The following is a 19354-nucleotide window of genomic DNA, read 5'->3' on the forward strand; positions in this document are numbered from 1 at the left end:
TGGGAGTCATCAGAATATAGTACACGTTTAGAGCCCATAGGACTTACTGGAATCACCTAGGAAATGAGCGCAATAGAGGGGAAAGGGGGTTCAAAGCTCAACATTTAAACAAGAAGATGGGGAGAATCCTGCAGAGGAGACTTTGAAGTAGTAGCCAGCAAGATAGAAGAATCTTTTCATGCCTTATAGTGTGTGTGATGTTCAAGGGCAGGACTGTGGCTTATTTATCTTTATATCTCCTAGCATAGGCCTTGGCCTTTAGTAGTAAATGTTAGTAAATTGAAAGAAAGAATCGCTCTTCACTGAAAGACCAGTTGTTATCATAGGGATCTTGAGAGATGTCAGCATTCAGAAAGGAAGAGAGGTCTAGTAAAGCTTTCAGAACCCCCGCTGCGGAGATAGAATTTGGAGGCGGGACCTCATATCTAAGGAGGGAGACTGGCAAGAGTGAGGTGAGGTCCCCATTTTAAACAGGCCTGGAGAATCAAGCAGGTTCTCAAAACAGTACCTTAGACAAAGAGAAGAGTCCAGAACCAGGACTCAATTAGGCGATAGGAACTTGGTTTCAGGAGAAAGGCTGTTTATTAGAACTGAGACACAAGATCAGAGATGAGCTAAAATGAAAGCTGTCTTGATAGTGAGCTTCCTGAGTATTGGATTGTAGAATTCCTTACTTTCCTCTGACTGAGGACATGTACCAAAACCTCTAATACCATAGGTCAGCCGGAGATAGAGGCAGATCATAGGTTGACATCTGTCCATGCCGTTCAACAAGATAGAATTATTTGCATTAAAAACCACCTTTACTTATTTTATATGCTTAAAATTTTGTACATTTCCTAATTCTTCAGATTGCGTTGGATCATGGATATGTCTGTTTAGTCTTTATTTTTAAAAACTTGGAAAGAAAGCTTATTTAATTTGGGAAAACAGAGCATCTTGTTCTTTGACAACATTTCTTGTTTTACCCAGAAACCTAAAGTATGGGTTGTCCTCCCTTGGACAGAAAGCTTCCCAGTTTCCAATTAGCAGGCAGAGTGGCGACTGTGAAATAAAGAAATGGTGTTCACATTTCCTTACTTGTATGAGACACTCCTGAGTTTGACCTGTACCAATATTTCTAACTTTTTCTTCTCTGACATCTTAGTTTCCTAGGATTACCATAACAAAATATCCTAAAGGAGGTGGCTTTGAAAAACAGAAAAATATTTGCTCATGGTTCTGGAGACTAAAAGTCCGAATCAGAATCCTGGCCATGTCAGTTCCTTCTTTGGGCTTTTCTCCTAGTTCCTGGTGACTACTGGCAGTCTCTGATGTTTCTTTGCTCTTACAGATGCATCTGCCTCTGTCTTCACAGAGCATCCCACCCTTGGTGTCTGTCCCTTGTCTATACTACCCTTTATAAGACACCACGCAGAAGGGATTAGGTTTAGGACTCACCTGACTCTGGTCTGGCCCCACCAACACAGCAAAAGAAAAACCCTATTTCCGAACAGGATCACATTCACAAATATAGGGATTAGGATTTAAGCATATATTTTTGAGGGACACAATTCAATTTATAAGCCCCCTCCCTGCCTCCATCAAAATTCATGTCCTTCTCACATGCAAAATCTATTTGCCTCATCCCAGCATCACTCTTAGGACTAAAATCTCATCTTCTGACTCACTAAATCGAGTATAGGTAAGATTCTGGATGTTTTCCAGCCTCCAGCAAAAATTCTTCTCCATCTGTGGGTGTGAGACACTTTTGAATAGATGTTCCTACCCTCCCCGGACTTGCTGAATTAAAATCTCTCAAGATGAGATCCAGGAATCTGAATTTTTACAAACCTCCCTTGTTTTTCTTCACTGATGCCACTCATTTTATCGTTTAGGAATCTGGCTCACTTACCTAAGCCCGCTGGTGACAGAAATGGAACTGTGATCCCCGTCTTCTAACTCCTGCCCTAAAAGCTTATGGTTTGAAACCTAGCGTTAACGAATTCCTTTCTACAGTGCATTTCCAGACTGTTTAATATTAGGCTTAATTTATTATGTTTAAATGGCATGAATTTTACAAGGGCCTCCAGAGTCTTTCCCTATAATTACAAGAGTTTCTGTAGCAACCACTGTATTTCTCTTGCCACAGTGTCCTTTGCTAATTAGGTCTCTTTGTTTTGTTATAACTTTTCTCACTTTTAACTTGTTTTTCGTCATTTAGTAGATCCCAGAACCAATGAACTAAACTAACTCTTCCTTCTTTCTTAAGTGGGGCCATCTCCTCCTTACTGGGGTAGGCAGATCTGTGATTTTCACTATAATTTCTTGATGTGAGGCCAGGGTTTCCTGGAAAAGAACTTTCAGTATGACCGATTTAATTATCTGCCTTTTTTTAAGGTAGAACACCTTTCTCTTGGTCAGCGCCTCATAAAGGAACAAACTCTCTTACAGATTAACAAAATTGCTAATGAGTTGAATTATATCCTGAAGCAATCAAATGTCTAAATATACTTCGTGGACCTGAAATCAGGGGTATTTTGTTCCATGATAGCTAATTACTAACAGAAAATGTTTGCTACATAAATCATAGTGCTTAATTGAAAATCTACTAGAAGCTCCTTTACTTTTCACTTTCTAAAAAAAGTGGATAATTATTATGGCTCATTGGTCAGAGGCTGTAGATTGTACACAACCCTGATACATGAATAGATAATTAGAAGAAGGAAAAGTATACTGTGAATTATTATGGTCACTGTGCTTTCTGCCTGAGTAGAAACATCGTAAAGCTATAGGAATAGGACCTTTGCCACTTGTAGTTTGTCATTAGTGTTCAAGCAAGATCAATTGCCTATCAGAGTATTTTGTTACATTTAAGCATCTGTCTCATTTCAGGTGTATTTTATAAATGTTTTTAGTTTAAGGATTAAATTTTCAGATTGCACTAAAGAATAACTACTAATTTCCAAAGCATGTATATTATCGGCTCTTCTAGCAAGGAATGTGGTTTCTGATGAACCAAATAATATATATTTATGTCAGAAATTGGAGACTCATTTGTAATTGGTGAGCAAATATTGCTTTTCAATAGAATTTTTTAAAGAAATAATATTGACAGCTTGTTTTCTCTGAAATCTCTTCTATTGCCAATTTGATCAAATTAATCTGATGGCTTGAAATTTTGTTATCTTTCATCATATGCTATCCTTTTTCCTCACCATTAATTTGTCAAAGTTTTTTCATCTTGCCATTTGAATTTTCATTAAGCTTAACTCATTATAAAAAAACAAACCAAACCCGTTGTCCTTGAGTCGATTCCAACTCATAGCTACCCTGTAGGACACAGTAGAACTGCCAAGGAGTCAAACTGCAGCCTTTTAGTTAGAAGCTGAGCTCTTAACCATTGCACCACCAGGGCTCCTAACTCATTATATTTCCTGTAGAGTTTTAGATAGTTAATTGTATAGCGGAAACCCTGGTGGCATAGTAGGTTAAGTGCTACGGCTGCTAACCAAGAGGCTGGCAGTTCAAATCCACCAGGCGCTCCTTGGAAACTCTATGGGGCAGTTCTACTCTGTCCTATAAGGTCGCTATGAGTCGGAATCGACTCGACAGCAATGGGTTTGGTTTTTTTGTTTAATGGTATAGCTTCTTATTAAAATAGAATACCACCTGTATACAAATATGTACACATATACACACAGATATAAATCACTGAAGACAGTTGTAAAATTTGATACAAATGACCTATTTTCAACAACTTTCAAAGTGACCACTCAAATTTTTTTTCTGCTGGCGAGTGATCTAATGGTGTATGTAAAAATTAGCCTGCAGTGACTCCTTTTTTTATATTTTTACTAATCATTTTATCTGATATGTATGGTATGTATTCATTTTTAAATGCATAAAATATAATATTGTCTTGATATTATAAGTGCATTATCAGAATTTTTGAATATTTAAATAAAATCTGATATATTGTCATACTGTGGAAAACATCAGCTATCTCTTCTTAGTGGATTATCGTCTACCTGAATATACTGAAAGGACAATTCATCAGGGAACTGAGTATGTTCTGTTTTGATAATGTTGCACGATCGGCATTAATGGGTTCCAGAGAGAGTACTTAACATCTTCATTTGTTTTATCTCAATTTCTAATAAACTGTATAACCCTCTGATCACAGGTGAATATCAATCTTATTTTTAAAAATAAAACTAGTGGTTAAAATGATCAACTGCTAACCGAAAGGTTGGCGGTTCAAAACCACCAGTGACTCTGTGGGAGAAAGATGTGGCAGTCCTCTTCCTTAGAGATTTACACCCTTGGAAACCCTCTGGGGCCACTATGAGTTGGAATTGACTTGATGGGAGTGGGTTATTGTTTGTTTGTTGTTGCTTCCGCTATTACCATCATCATTATTTTCAGTCAGATTTCATACCACTTAATACTGTAATTAATGCTACAATTTACATTATTTTTAGTGACATTTAATTTTGATGTTTGACCTTAAGAATTTTGCACAAGTGACCTTTGGAAACATTTTAAATGTTAAGAAATAATTATAAGTTAAGGAATTTTAAGATGTGCTCGTTAGAGGCTTGGTGCAGGGATTCTCACACCTGGCTGCAGACTGTAATCGCATGGAGAGCCTGGGCCCCACCCAGACCAATGAAATTAGACTTTGGAATGTTACTAAAGCTTCCTGGGTGATTCTAACGTGCATTTGGGCCAGTTCTCACCCTGGATTCATGTTAGAGTCTCCTGGGAAGTTCTTAATACAAGTGACCAGGCCCCATCCCCAAAAATATTTTATTTATTTGGCCTGAGGTTGGGCCCCTGCATTAATGTGTTATAAAAGCTCCCCCAGGTGATAGCAACTAGGGTCACATAACAATGTGTATATAAATTTTGGTCTGAGAAACGAGCTTGAGCTATAAACTTCCACCTAAAGCTCAATAATAAATAAATAAATAAATGAAAAACCCAAACCAAACCAAACCCAGTGCTGTCAAGTTGATTCCAACTCAGAGTGACCCTAAAGGACAGAGTAGAACTGCCCTATAGAGTTTCCAAGGAGCGCCTGGTGGATTCAAATAAATGAAAACAAAAAGGCTTCCCCAAGTGATTCTAGTAAGTAGCCAGGGTTGAGCACCAGTGGTCTAATTGAAAGAGAACTAAATAAGAATCAGGAAACTTGGGGTTCTGGTCCTAATTACCAAGCATATTTGAACTTCCCTTATAAAATGGGGAGCCCTGGTGGCACAATGATTAAGAGCTCAGCCGCTAACCAAAAGGTTGGCAGTTCAAATCCACCAGCTGCTCCTTAGAAATTCTGAGGGGCAGTTGTACTCTGTCCTACAGGGTCAGTATGAGTTGGAATCGACTCGATGGCAACAGTTTTGAGGTTTTTTTGGTTATGAAATGGAAGTATTAATAATGACTTACTCAACAGATACTTTTATAGTCAGATGAAATGCTTAACCAGAAGTTCTTTGCAGTAAAGTGCTATAGAGATGGTAGAAATTAAGGTTTACCATGTTAACATCTGCTTTTAAAGTGGTGTTTTTAGTTTGGCAGTAAATCTTATGTAGCTCTTGGCAGATATATGCTGGATCTCTGAGTCAGAAAGAAACTTAGGCCCTTGGCTCTCTCCAGAGTATGTCATCCTGATCATTAAAGTTTGTACTGGCCTTACTATGGTGACCAGGCTGCTAGTGGTTCTAGGTGGCAAGGGATGGGGAGATGGAGAAAAAGGTGGAGCTGCTCCAGCTGGCCATTTGAAAAAAAAAAAAAAAGTGAGTCTACATAATTAGTACCATCCTTCTCATACCTTCAAGGAGACATGGTGCGTAAACAGTGGGGCTCTTTACCTAGTTTGACTTTGCCAAACCCTCTCCACATACTCTTCATTCTGCCCCTGCTGTCTGTAGTGTTTAAACTTCACTAACATTTACCCATATACTGGGTGAGGTCGGAAGACAGAAAGGAACCCAAAGATGATACATTCATTACCGGTTTCCCAGCATCACACAAACTGCAGGACTTTACCCTTAGAGAGATAAGAATTTACTCTCCAGCGCATTCTCTGGTGTGTTGGTCTAGGTGCAACCTCTTGCTGGATTCATCTCTTTCCAGATAAAATTACGTACCATCTCTTGAGGGCTTCAAACCCTCCCGATTGGATATTTGACTGTAAGTTATTGAGCATTTTTAAATTTTTACATGATTCTGCTTTGTGCGCTCTTAGAAGATGGGTTCGTGCTTCTCTCTGAAGCTTGTGATCAATGTGTAGCTGGTTTTGTTTTCCTGGGCAGATCAGCTTGGTGCAGTATACCCTAGTTTGGAGATTTGGAAATGAGAAGTGAAACTTCCCCTCTAGGTCAGAGAAATATGAAAGATAATATGTCTGAAATTCAGCGCTACTGTACTGGAGCTCACTTTTCATATTTAAAAGGGAATTAAGGATAACATGTTTATATTTCCAAATAACCTGGAAAGGAGGCTCAACCATAGCAACCAAAACAGTATGCAGCTAACATCAAGAAATTATAGGGAGAAATTAGTTTGAAGAGCATTTCACGACTATTAATTCATATTAAAGGTCTATTTCACAGTCTCACAGCCCTATTCATTTCATCCATTCATTCAGCTAGTATTGAGCACTTACCCTGTCCCAGGCCGTATTCTCAGTGATAGGAATATGTCTGTAAAGCAACAGGCAGAGTTCTGTCCTCGTGCAGCTTATAGGGAAATAGAGGCAGATAAATGAGCAGTTACACGGCAGTAAGATGAGTGCTGTGGTATGAGAGCTAGGGGTGCTTTTAATTAAAGAGCCCAGCTCGACTGCTATCCAAAAGGTCAGCAGTTGGAATCCACCAGCCACTCCTTGGAAACCATATGGGGCAGTTCTGCTCTGTCCTGTTGGGTCACTAGCAGTAGGAATTGACTTGATGGCAAAGGGTCTGTTTTTTTTTTTAGTAGGGGGCACCTAAACTAGCCATGTAAGTCAGGAAAATGTCCCTGGAGGAATTAGCATCTAAGCTTAGGCCTAGAGAAAGAGGAGGAAGGTAGCCAAGTGAAGAGGGCAGAATGTTCCAAATAGAGGAACATAGTGTAATGTGGGGAATTCCCTGAGAAGAGCATCTATATAGGGACTATAAAGTGCTTTATAGAAGCTTTATAGCACTAACTCAGTTAGTGCTCTAGTGTCCAGGTCATACTTCTCTTTCACTACCCAAGTGTGATATGTTATGTGTTTATGTTTTTACCTCCTGCTGAAGACTTGGAGTTCCATGAGTGTGGGGCCGACTTAACTTATCCTTGTAAATATACAAATACTTGTGTACACTAAGCAGTCCTCAAAATGTCTAGCACAGAGATTTGATGAATATATGTCAAAAACTCAAATTTGATTATTTCCTCAATTTACCAGCCTCATTTCTGAAACTCCCCCCCCCCCCAAAAAAACTCAAACTCCTTGCCATTAATTCCAACTCATAGCGACCCTCTAGGACAGAGTAGAACTGCCCCATAGAGTTTCCCAGGAGCACCTGGTGAATTTGAACTGCTGACCTTTTGGTAAGCAGCTGTAGCAGTTACCACTATACCACCAGGGCGTCCTTGTTTCTGAAAGGTGCATGTAATTCAGATGTCATTAACCTCTAAGAACTCCAAACTTTGTAGATACACTCCATCTAGTACTTCATTTGTAAAAACAATGCAAAGATTTAAAAAAAAAAAAAAAAAAGCTAGAAGATCACAACTAGACAGAGGGATTCCATCCTTTAACTCCCTCTTTTTCACAATTCTATTTAATGAAAAAAAAGTTTAAGAAAACAATTGATAATAAAAATGAGGAATATATAATAAAACTGGGAAAAGGGAAGGGTGGAAATCATTTACTCTTTTGTGTACTTTATATTATTATTAGTGAATTAGTAATGGAGATAGGGAGGACTTACTTAGCCCTTAGGGTTTTTAAAATAGCACGACTTAAATGAATTTATGTAGATGCCTGCTGTGAAGTTCCATGTAAATTTTTTTTTTTTTTTAAAGCTGCACTTGGTTTTCAGTGCTGCAATCCTGACCTCTAGTGGGCATCCAAAAACAGAACCTGAATACCAAAACTTCAAATCATTTTACTGCTTACTGTATCAAACTCCGCTATTTTAGCCATTTTAAGAAATGGAACTTTTCGAGAGTTTACAATATTTGAAGCAGAATAAATTAAAAGATTTTTTGGTTGCTGCATCAGAATATTCTCACTATGGAACCTATGTTTAAGAACAGTCAGTGTTTGCTTCTTTATATGTGCATGGTAATTATGTGTTATTTTTACCTTCTTTTTATGGAAAAATGCGTTACTTTATAGACCATAGAAGTAAAGATTTTATCAAAGAGTAGCCAAAGGAATACTGCTGTGGTTACGTGTTATACATAACAAGCTATACCAAAACTGAGTGGCTTTTAAACAATGATTTTATAATTAGACATATTGATGTTATACAGCCTCCTGATACGATACACTGAGAAGGGCACAACATCACTTCTGTGGTATCTGTGCTCAAAATATAGAATCTGAATTTAATCATGAAGAAATATCAGACTAACACCAATTGAGAGGGACTCTATAAAATAATTGGCCATTACTCTTCAAGAAAAGTGTCAAGGTCATGAAAGAGAGAGACTGAAAACTGTCCCAGATTAATAGAGACCAAGTAGACATGACAGATAAATTCAGTGTGAGATCCAGGATTGGCTCCTGGACAGAAAAAGGACATTAGTAGGACACTTAACAAAATTTGAATACTAATTTCTCCATTTTGATAATTACATTGTGGTTATGTAAGATGTTAACGTTTGGTGAAGCTGTGTCAAGGGTATACAGGAATTCTTTGTACTATTTTTGCAGTGTTTTCTAAGTCTGAAATTATATAAAAGTAAAACGTTGTTTTAAATTTTTAGAATAGCCATTTATTTTGTTCCCAAGTGCATGGGTCAGGAGTTTGGGAAGGGCTCAGCTGATTGGTTCGTCTCTGATCCACATGGCACCAGTTGGGGCAGCAAGAGCTAGAGAGTTCATTTCTAAGATGAATCTTTCACCCACATGTCTAGCACCTTGATGCTCCTTGGCCTCTCTTTCTTTTCATATAACATCTCATCCCCCCAGGACCTCTTCATGTTATTTGGCTTCTTAGAGCATGGGGGTCTAAGTGTAATTCACTTCTTACCTGGTGGCTGTCTTCCAAGATTGAGTTCTCCAAGACGCGGGACTTGGAAGTTGCCAGTCTCTTAAGGCTTGGGCATCACTTCCACCATGTTCCGCTGGTCAAAGAAGTAGCAGAACCCCCACCTCTCAGTAGGAGAAGTACCGAAGAATTGTGACTGCCTTTAATTCATCACAAATATCTAACCAAAGTCTCACTGAATTAGCAGTAGAGCTGGAATTAGAAGAAAAAAAAACATGGATTTTATCTTTGTCTGACAGACCTAAATCCAGTCCAGCTTTACTATTTATTAATAGTGTTATGCACCTGAGCCTCAGTTTCCACATCTTTAAAATAGTGGCAATACAACTTGTGTAATTTAATTGTTGAGGCAATTAAGTGAAAAAAAATATGTAAAATACCAATTACCTTCTGAGATATGGTAGGTAATAAATATATGAACCTAGTAGTAATTGCTACAATTTGTTAACTACTTACCAAGTGCTCAGTTCATTTTATATTATTTTGATATGCTATTTCACTTCCTGAGGTAGTATGTCCCATTTTAGATGGGTCAGAAAAGGCAGCAGTCCGTTCCCTCTGGCTTTAACTGTGTTTGTCTGTGGGCCTGCTCCATTTACCTTGAGCACTCTTGGTTTGATAATTTCTCACTGCCTTGTTAGGATTTCCATTTCCACATACTATTTATTTCCTTTTATTTTGATCTCTAAGGACCCAGGTGCTGATGCACATTTGGCACTTTTTGACACTACCTTTTCAGCATTTGTTCTCAGTGCTGTCAGCATAGTTTTTGACAGCTTTTCACACAATCTGTCAGCTCCCTCTGAGTTCAGGATTGCCTGCTCATCAGAGCCAAAATGTTCAGAGTCTTTGTTTCTGTGAGCGCTCTGCCGTCAGCCTTTCTTTATGCAGGGATGTGGGTGCTCAATTGTTGGCCTACCCAAGAACACTGTGATCTGCACTTTGGAGCAATTATTTAATTTGGGGCAATTACTCGTAGGTGTTGTTTAAGGCGAAGACTTTGCCAGGCTGTGACTGAATCTTGAAACAGCAGCATCCCAATCAGTTAAGGAACTGCTTCTTCACGCACACAAGGCTGACCTCAATCTCTTGTCTCTGGAGGAGGGTCATGACCCTTTCCACAGCAAGCTGAGTTTTCATTGCCTCACATCCTGTAAGCCTTCAACCATTTTTTGTGAGTATTTTCAGTATAGAGACAAATAATAGAATTTGGTTTTGGTAGAAGTCACCTCTTTGTTACCTTTCTACTACTCTCTGCTCTCAAAATTTACTTGCCTAGAAATGGAAGGAGTCACTTCAGTCCCTTAGAAGTTAGATGCCACGTAGAATAATAAACAAATAAGGGATTTATTCGTTCATTCACTTATTCGTCAAGCCATCTTCTCTAACTTAGTGGTTAAGAGTATAACTTCTAGAATTAGGCCACTTATGTTAAAATTCTGGATCTACCACTTACTGGCTGTGTGATCTTGGGAAATTTACTTTGACGTCTCCAAGTTTTAATCTCCTTGTCTGTAAAATGGAACTTAAAGTTGTGAGAATTGATAGGTACATACTTTTAACATAATTCAGATCTTCGCACATAGAAAGTACTCAGTGCATGTTGGCTCTTATTTATCACTTTGCACTTAGAGTTAACCTTTGTACTATAGATAATACAATAAATAAAGAGTAAAAAGCTGTAATAGATAAATAATAAGTAGCTGTAACAACATATTTACCTGTTATTCTTAATAATTCCCTGGACTTTTTAACACTTTGAGTACACTAGGAACATTTGTTTACCTCTCAATAACAAATGAAATGTTAGAAATTACATATTCCTAAAAATAGGAGGCATCTTTTCCTTTTAAAAGTGTATTTCAAAAATATATACTACAGTTCAGCAAAGCAGAGGTTGAATTATGGAAGAGTAGGTGAAAAATAAAGTATCAGTGGGGAATTAATTAATGTTGGCTTGGAAGCGTGAAGGGTGGTTCTCTGTTGTTGGCTAGGAGACTGTGATGAAGACCAGTGCTTGCACTGACACCATCGTCTTAAAACCAGCCTATTTCTAGTACACTTCTTTTAAACTGACCAAAGGCTGGCCTGTGGAAGGCTTCCATAACTTAATCACACCTCTAATTATATTTCTAAATGAGAACAACTCTTATTTAAAAGAAAAAATAGATATTTAAAAATATCCAACTGAGGTTGCCTCTTTTCCTCTCAGGAAATTAAGATACATTTTGTACTGAAATAAGGAACTTGGTAGAATAGCAAGTTTTTCTTGATTTCCAACGACTCAGAGATCTGAAAGCATCTTATTTGTTGGCATAGTCTGGCCACTCTGTCCTGCTTTAGCTTAAGGCTTATGAAGTTTTTGTTTTTCTTGATTTTTAAGGATAATGTCTAGACCTTATAAGCAGGTACAGTGATACCTTAATATTCTGAACTTATTTGAAGAGTTCATATGTATAAATTTTTCTAGTAATGGAAAGTTACCTCTTGTCCATCCAAGCTTTAAAAAGTTTTTTTTTTTTTTAATTGAATCCATACACTATACTCCCTTATTAAGTACAGTACTTTGAACATAACATAAACATTCATTAATGCTGCCGGGTTGCCATTATGAAGGTTAACTATTGAAGGGTCATTGACTCCTTAACTAAATGGGACCAGATAGCTGTGCATTTTATTGTTGTTGTTGTCAGGTGCCGTCAAGTCATAATGACTGTGTGTACAACAGAATGAAACACTGCCTGATCCTGCGCCATCCTCACAATCGTTATTATGCTTGAGCCCATTATTGTAGCCACTGTGTCAGTCCATCTTGTTGAGGGTCTTCCTCTGTTTTGATAACCCTCTACTTTACCAAGCATGATGTTCTTCTCCAGGGACTGATCTTCCTGACAACATGTCCAAAGCATTTGAGACAAAGTCTCTCCATCCTGGCTTCTAAGGTGCATTCTGGCTGTACTTCTTCCAAGACAGATTTGTTTGTTCTTTTGGCAGTCCATAGTATAATGTATTTTATAGTTTTTTTTTTTTTTTTTAAATACAGTGAAACCTGTGAGAGCCAAAACTTGACGGGACTACCTTGTTTTTCTGCATCTTGCAAGTTTTCCATGTTTGACAGGGTATAGTCTTAGCACTTTTCTGTCACTCTACATTAGTTGAAAATATTTGAGTATTTCTTCTCTGACAGGTTGCTGCCTTACATGGGTCCCAGCTTTCACAGGTTTTTCTGTGTGTCTTCTATTTCTGTCAAATCTAATATTTTAATTCTGACAACTGTCTATACAGGTCATCTGTACCTAACCACACCTAAAGTATACTTTGTCTTGTAGTTTGCTATTTCTAGTATCTATAAACTATAAAATCATATCACAAAACTAATTAGAAGTATATATAAGGTAAAAATTTGAATAAATGTTTCTCATGGTGTTTTTTTTTTTTTTTCCCATGGTATTTATGAGAGCTATTTTTGGCTATTCGGAGAACTTAAAATTTTTTTTAATTTCTTAGTCCTTGTTTGTGTTTTTATGGCTCACTTGTCCAATAGTTTGCAATAATTGAAGCAAAGAGGTTCTTCCTGTAATTTGATAAGGATTCTGTAGATTGATCTAATTGGCCTTCTGGCTCATAAGAAAAAAGAATCAATCCCAGAAAATTTAGGGTAGCTAGTATAAAAAAAAAAAAGAAAAAAAAAAAAAAAAATTTTTTTTTTTTTTTTAGTATAAGAGAGTGCTTCAAGTCCTCTTCACTTTCAGCAAGCAGTGAAGAGGACTTGAAGCGCTTACTAATGAAGATCAAAGACCACAACCTTCAGTATGGATTACACCTCAACATAAAGAAAACAAAAATCCTCACAACTGGACCAATGAGCAACATCATGATAAACGGAGAAAAGATTGAAGTTGTCAAGGATTTCATTTTACTTGGATCCACAAACAACACCCATGGAAGCAGCAGTGAATAAATCAAAAGACGCGTTGCATTGGGCAAATCTGCTGCAAAGGACCTCTTCAAAGTGTTGAAGAGCAAAGATGTCACCCTGAAGACTAAGGTGCGCCTGACCCAAGCCATGGTATTTTCAATAGCATCATATGCATGTGAAAGCTGGACAATGAATAAGGAAGACCGAAGAAGAGTTGACGCCTTTTAATTGTGGTGTTGGCGAAGAATATTTAATATACTATGGACTGCCAAAAGAACGAACAAATCTGTCTTGGAAGAAGTGCGGCCAGAATGCTCCTTAGAGGCAAGGATGGCGAGACTGCGCCTTACATACTTTGGACATGTTGTCAGGAGGGATGAGTCCCTGGAGAAGGACATCATGCTTGGCAGAGTACAGGGTCAGCGGAAAAGAGGAAGACCCTCAACAAGGTGGATTGACACAGTGGCTGCAACAATGGGCTCAAGCGTAACAACGATTGTAAGGATGGCACAGGACCGGGCAGTGTTTCGTTCTGTTGTGCGTAAGGTCACTATGAGTCAGAACTGACTCAATGGCACCTAACAACAACAGCAACAGTATAACGGAATCATTTGGTCATCAAATAAGCACTTAACTACTTAACTGTATAAGAAGTACAACGGTTAAGCACTTGGCTGCTAACTGAAAAACTGGAAGTTGAACACATCTAACGGCTCTGCAGTGGAAAGACCTGGTGATCTGCTTCCCATAAAGATTATAGCCAAGAAAACCCTATGAGGCAGTTTTTCTCTATCTCTTGGGGTCACCAGTAGTCAGAATTGACTCGATGTCACCGAACAACAACAACACTGAACTCTGTATGTTACCCCAGCACTGTATAGTGAAAATCTCATTAGACTAGACGGCATGAAGCTTGGAGCGGGGGAAAGAAGGGGGGTTGTTTCTAGCCTGCTACAAATTACATACCATATATAACCTTGGACTGGTCATTTTCACATTCTGGAAATTGGGGATCATAGTACACGTTGTTATGAGAATCAGTGAGATTTCACTATTCCTGTGAAAGCAAGGAAGTAGGGGGGGATATTTGGCAGAGAGGTTTAGAATATAGCATAGCTGGTTGAACATGAAGTAGACGTTCCAAAGAGTACAGTGAAAGGATTTGGGAAGGGGAGGAGGAGAGAAAAACCGGGTTAGGAGAAAAGACCCAGAGCATTATGAGGATTAGAGAACAAGAGGGAAGAGGGGCTTACATTTTGAGCAGTGACTGGGAAAAACAAGAACTGGAGACATGGTGGATTTAGTCCCAATGGCAGGTTGATAGGCACTAAGGTTGTGAGAATTCACTACTGCCTGAAAGTGAAGCCTAGTAGGTGGAGTAGGGATGGAGGGAGTGGGGGACAGGGCAGCTGATCTTTTTTCTCTTGGCCTGCAGGTTTTATCAGCAGTGGGCAGCAGCTAGTGGGTAAGGACCCAGATTTGGATTTTACTAATTTTGCCTAATTATAATCCAAGTTTTTTGGTCTACATAGTCTTCTTTCCGTTTTCCTACTTGATAAATTGTGATCAGAACTATTCTAGGATCAATGTTGAATTGACAAATGTTGTGTTATATATTTTCTTGCAATAGTTAAAAAAAAAACTAGGATCATTGCTTGGTGTAGTGATGAATTGGATCAATCTGTTTTTTGCTTTGCTGGTCTGACTGTAGTTATTTCCTACAGCTTTTCGATTCTTAAAGAATCAGTTGAGTAAAACCAAAACCTCTAACCAAATATTTTTTGCTTATGATTTACCCTTCCATCATTATGTCATATTTTTGGTAGCTGAATATGAAAAGTTACATTAGCAAATTATAACAGGAAAGTACCCTGAGTTATCTAGTCTTAATCATCACTTCCGATTTTGGACACAGAAGAAGCATGCTTTATTAAAAGTTTTTTACATAGTACATTTGGTCCATAAAGCAGATAGATTATATTTGTGGCCAGGGTGAAAGAAGGCACATCGACTTTGGACATAGGGAGATGTCAACTCATACTTGAAAGACCTTTCTCCTCTTTTATGATGACTCGGAGGACAAGGAAACAGCACATTCTATAGCAGCGCTGTTTCTGATGCTGTAAACTTGAGCATTCCCCATCTCTTCGAATTTAATACCTCAACATCTCTTAGGAGTCATTGAGCTGAACCCAACATTCAAAATTCACCTCCAATATGGTTTCTCAAGAAGCAGTTTCTTTCTAAAGAAATATTGCTCTGGTTTTCAATAGAAATTTTGTATTAGGATCTGACAGTCTTTTTTTCCTATAGGACAGAGTAGAACTGCCCGCATATGGTTTCTAAGGAGCACCCAGTGGATTTGAACTGCTGACCTCTTGGCTAGCAGTGGAATTCTTAACCACAGCACAACCAAGGTTTACAAGAAAGAGGGAGGCGGGAGGGAAAGAAAGAAAAGGAAAAGAAAGACTGGCATACAGGCCCTCCCTAATTACCATCTCTAGTTGTGCAAATACTACTCGAAAGCAAGCACTTAAAGAAACAAGTAAGAAACAATAACAACAGTGGTGGGAATCCATTGTGCTGCTTACAGCTTCCCTTATACAATCTGTCCCATTTATCAGCAGCACTGTTTTTTGTTTGTTCTGTTTAGTTTTGTCTGCTCTGGCGATTTAACCTCATCACCTGGATGTTGGACTAGGATTTAGGAATTTTTTTTATTCATAGTTTTATATTTCTACCTCACGCTGCCCTCTTAAGCAAGAATCTTAAATTTCTCAAGCCTTTTTTGTTGTTGTTGTTAGGTGCTGTCCAGTTGGTTCCAACTCATAGCAACCCTGTGTACAACAGAATGAAACACTGCCTAGTCGTGTGCCATCCTCATGATCCTTGTTATGCTTGAGCCCATTGTTGCAGCCGCTGTGTCAATCCATCTCATTGAGGGTCTTCCTCTTTTTCACTAACCTTCTGCTTTACCAAGCATGATGTCCTTCTCCAGGGACTCATCCCTCCTGACAACATGTCTTAGACCCATGGAAATAATCCAGAAGTGTATTCAAAGAAAACAATTTATTGTGAAAATAGTAAAAATTATGTGAATGTTAATTAAATATTACTGGACATTTGAAATAAATCTCACAGGAGAAAAATACCTCTTTTTTTTTTAAAGTTCGTGATTTAACTATTGTATATGAAAATGAAAGCAATTAGGGATTTTGTTAAAAATGTATGGAAGTCTTGGGAAAGTACTTAATAAAACAGTGATAGATGTAGCAGTATTGATTTTTGCTTTCTTTTTCTATTTCAGGGTTTGAACATAATCTTTCATGTAGCCTTGGCTCTCCTAAAGGTAAGTCTGTCTTTATCTTTAAGCTACCAAACCACCTTACCTCTCTTATGTTGGGACTGAAAAAATTCAATATATATCCTTTGACCCATTTGACCTCCAGATTCCTGAACAAAAAAAAAGACTTCTCTGAGAAACTTCTAATCCTTTTCTCCCCACTCCACCCCATATTATGTTGTTTATTTGGGATTTGTTTTTCTTACAATTCATTTACTTTCGCTCTTCCAGCACCCCTTCCAGTAACATTTAAGGCTGCTTTCATTTATATGGGCTCAATTTTGTAACACAAAAGGTTAAAGCCTATTTTCTGTCTAAATGATGCCAGCTTGTTTCTTAAAATATTTCTTACCATAATAACATCCCTGGAGGGACCTAAACATATAATTGAATTATTAAAAAGCTTCTCTAATATACTGACTAAAAAAGAAAGTGCTACATTTCAATTTGCAGTTCTTTCCCTGATAGCTGAAAATTTATAAGACACTTTAGAACTCAATTATAATTACCTTGTTGGATTTTATATCAACATATCAATGCAGCTTTAACAACACTGTGATATTTTGCTGCAGAGTTAGTGAAAATAACTCAGCCAGTTTTTGCCCTTCAGTCAAAGATGACATTGTGTTATTGAAGGCGATAATTGCTTTGTTTATAAAAAGATGCAGGCTCGCCATTTTTTCAGTACAACATGGTGGTTAAAATCGCAGGCGCTGGGCTCAGTTTTGGTTCTAATTTCAGCCCTAGTATATGACCTTGGGCAAGTTACTCCAAGTACACACAGCCTGAGTTTTGAGATAATAATAGAAATGAATTTATGGAATTGTAAGAATTAAATAAGATGCTACATGAAAGTCCTTAAGTAGCATCTAGAAAATTTGATTACCCAATGAATGTTAGCTCTCATTGTTAGGATTATTATTGTTATTTCCAAGGTAACTGAGAATGTGTTTCTCAATTCCCCCATCATTCTTCCTTATCCCTCAAAAGATAATGACTTGTTATCTCAGGAAGGCCTTGACACTTAACCATTAACATGTCTTGATTCAAAACCAAGGCATGAAAAAGTACAGACTCCATGCAACTCAAGAAGTGGGTTACTGCTCCTCACCTCTTGTTCTGCTGAACATTTGCTTCCTGTGAAGTTTATAAAAATGGACTTTACATTGTTGATTAATTTTTGTATGTTTACAAATGAACAATTCTTATGTCAGAGTTATTCTAGAAGTTAGAAAAATATTTAAAATACTGAATTTTTATACGAATAACGCACACCTTCTACATTTGTCAGCTGCGTCCTTCCCCCCCACCCCCCCCGCAAGGTTTTTTTGTAAGCACACTGTGTTAATTTTTTTTAACCAGTAAACCCATTGCCGTAAAATTGATTCTGACTTATTGGCACCTATAGCACAGAGTAGACCTGCCCCACAGGGTTTCCAAGGAGCACTTGGTGGATTCGAACTGCCAGCATTTTCGTTAGCAGCTGTAGCTCTTAACCACTACACCACCAGGGCTTCCAGTAACATGTAAAAAAATTCCCATAGTGGCACTTATGAAAATACCTCACGGGGGAGGTTGCAGCTGGCAAACAAAAGGAGAAGGTGCACATTATTTACATAAAAATGCAGTAGTTTTAGTATAATAACATAAACGTATTTACTTGTATCTTTCAACGAAGTCATGGAAGTCTACTTCTATTTTTTTTTTTTTCTTGTCATAAGGCAAATCAAAACCAAAATCTTTCTAAATTGGCTTCTGAGCAGGGCTAGAATAAGATATTTAGAATGCCTAAGCAGTTTTTAAGGAGTGCAAGTATTATGTAAATCAGACTAAAAATAATACTAAACCATAAAGTATAAGGAAGTCCAACGAAGTTCTGGTTTTCCTCTCATATGTAAAGTTTTTTTTTATTTTTTTGTCAGATATTACATCTTTCCCAAAATATCTTTCTCATTGTTTACTGCTGCCCTGGCACATGCTTTGCTTAGTCTGCCTTTTGAGTAATCCAGACAGACTCTCTGGTTATATCAGACCTATACTGTAGAATGTGTCAGCTTAATACTCTCCAAACCAATAAAAATATTTGCTGTCAAGTTGATTCCAACTCATGGCGACCTCACGTGTCAGAGTAGAGCTGAGCTCCATAGGGTTTCCAGAAGAGAACACCCGGTCTTTCTTCCTAATACTTTATACTTCTGGCTAATTAACTTTCTGATTGACATATTGGCATGTTTGTATTATTTACATTTATTTTTGGCCATGTTAACCCCAGACCAGGCCTGTGTGGAGGACATTCTATGGCCATTGGACAGAAAGGCTTTTTGTACCTTTTCTAGCAACACATGGGCATCTAAACATCATCCTGGAGCATTTGACAAGTTAAAACAAAAACAGACTCACCACCATCAAGTCAATTCTGACTCAGAGTAACCCTATAGGACAGAGGAGAACTGCCCCACAGAGTTTCCAAGGCTGTAAATCTTTACGAAAGCAGACTGCCACATCTTTCTCCGGTGTAGTGGCTGGTGGGTTCGAACTGCCGGCCTTTCGGTTTGCAGCCGAGCACTTAACCATCGTGCCACGAGGGTTCCTTTTTTCTCATCACTAGGGGCCTATATCTATATCCCTTCCTAGTGTGAATCATGGACCTGGTCCCATGTAAACAGAATATATAGGGCTGAATTGAAGTATACCTTTATTGATCTGGTTAGCCCCACCTGAAAAAAGGATACCCCAAACGCATATGACAGTGACTAACTTTTAACTTCTAATCTAGTATGCCAGATATAAGAATGTGTACACATGGGGTCGCCATGAGTCAGAATCAACTCGACAACAATGAGTATGGGATTTTTTTTCCAT

At 38.1% G+C, this 19354-nt stretch overlaps 1 protein-coding gene across 5 annotated transcripts in view; it reads left to right on the plus strand.

Annotated features, from left to right (window-relative positions):
* Positions 1–19354, plus strand: part of RABGAP1L (RAB GTPase activating protein 1 like) — a 739959-nt gene that overhangs the window by 510592 nt on the left and 210013 nt on the right. For all 5 annotated transcript variants that reach the window (XM_049868622.1, XM_049868624.1, XM_049868625.1 and 2 more), the window contains one exon: positions 16457–16498. In XM_049868622.1, the coding sequence (XP_049724579.1) occupies positions 16457–16498 (42 nt within the window). The remainder of the gene's footprint in view (positions 1–16456; positions 16499–19354) is intronic.

This window comes from Elephas maximus, chromosome 24 (assembly GCF_024166365.1).
Source record: "Elephas maximus indicus isolate mEleMax1 chromosome 24, mEleMax1 primary haplotype, whole genome shotgun sequence".
Classification (NCBI taxonomy): domain Eukaryota; kingdom Metazoa; phylum Chordata; class Mammalia; order Proboscidea; family Elephantidae; genus Elephas; species Elephas maximus.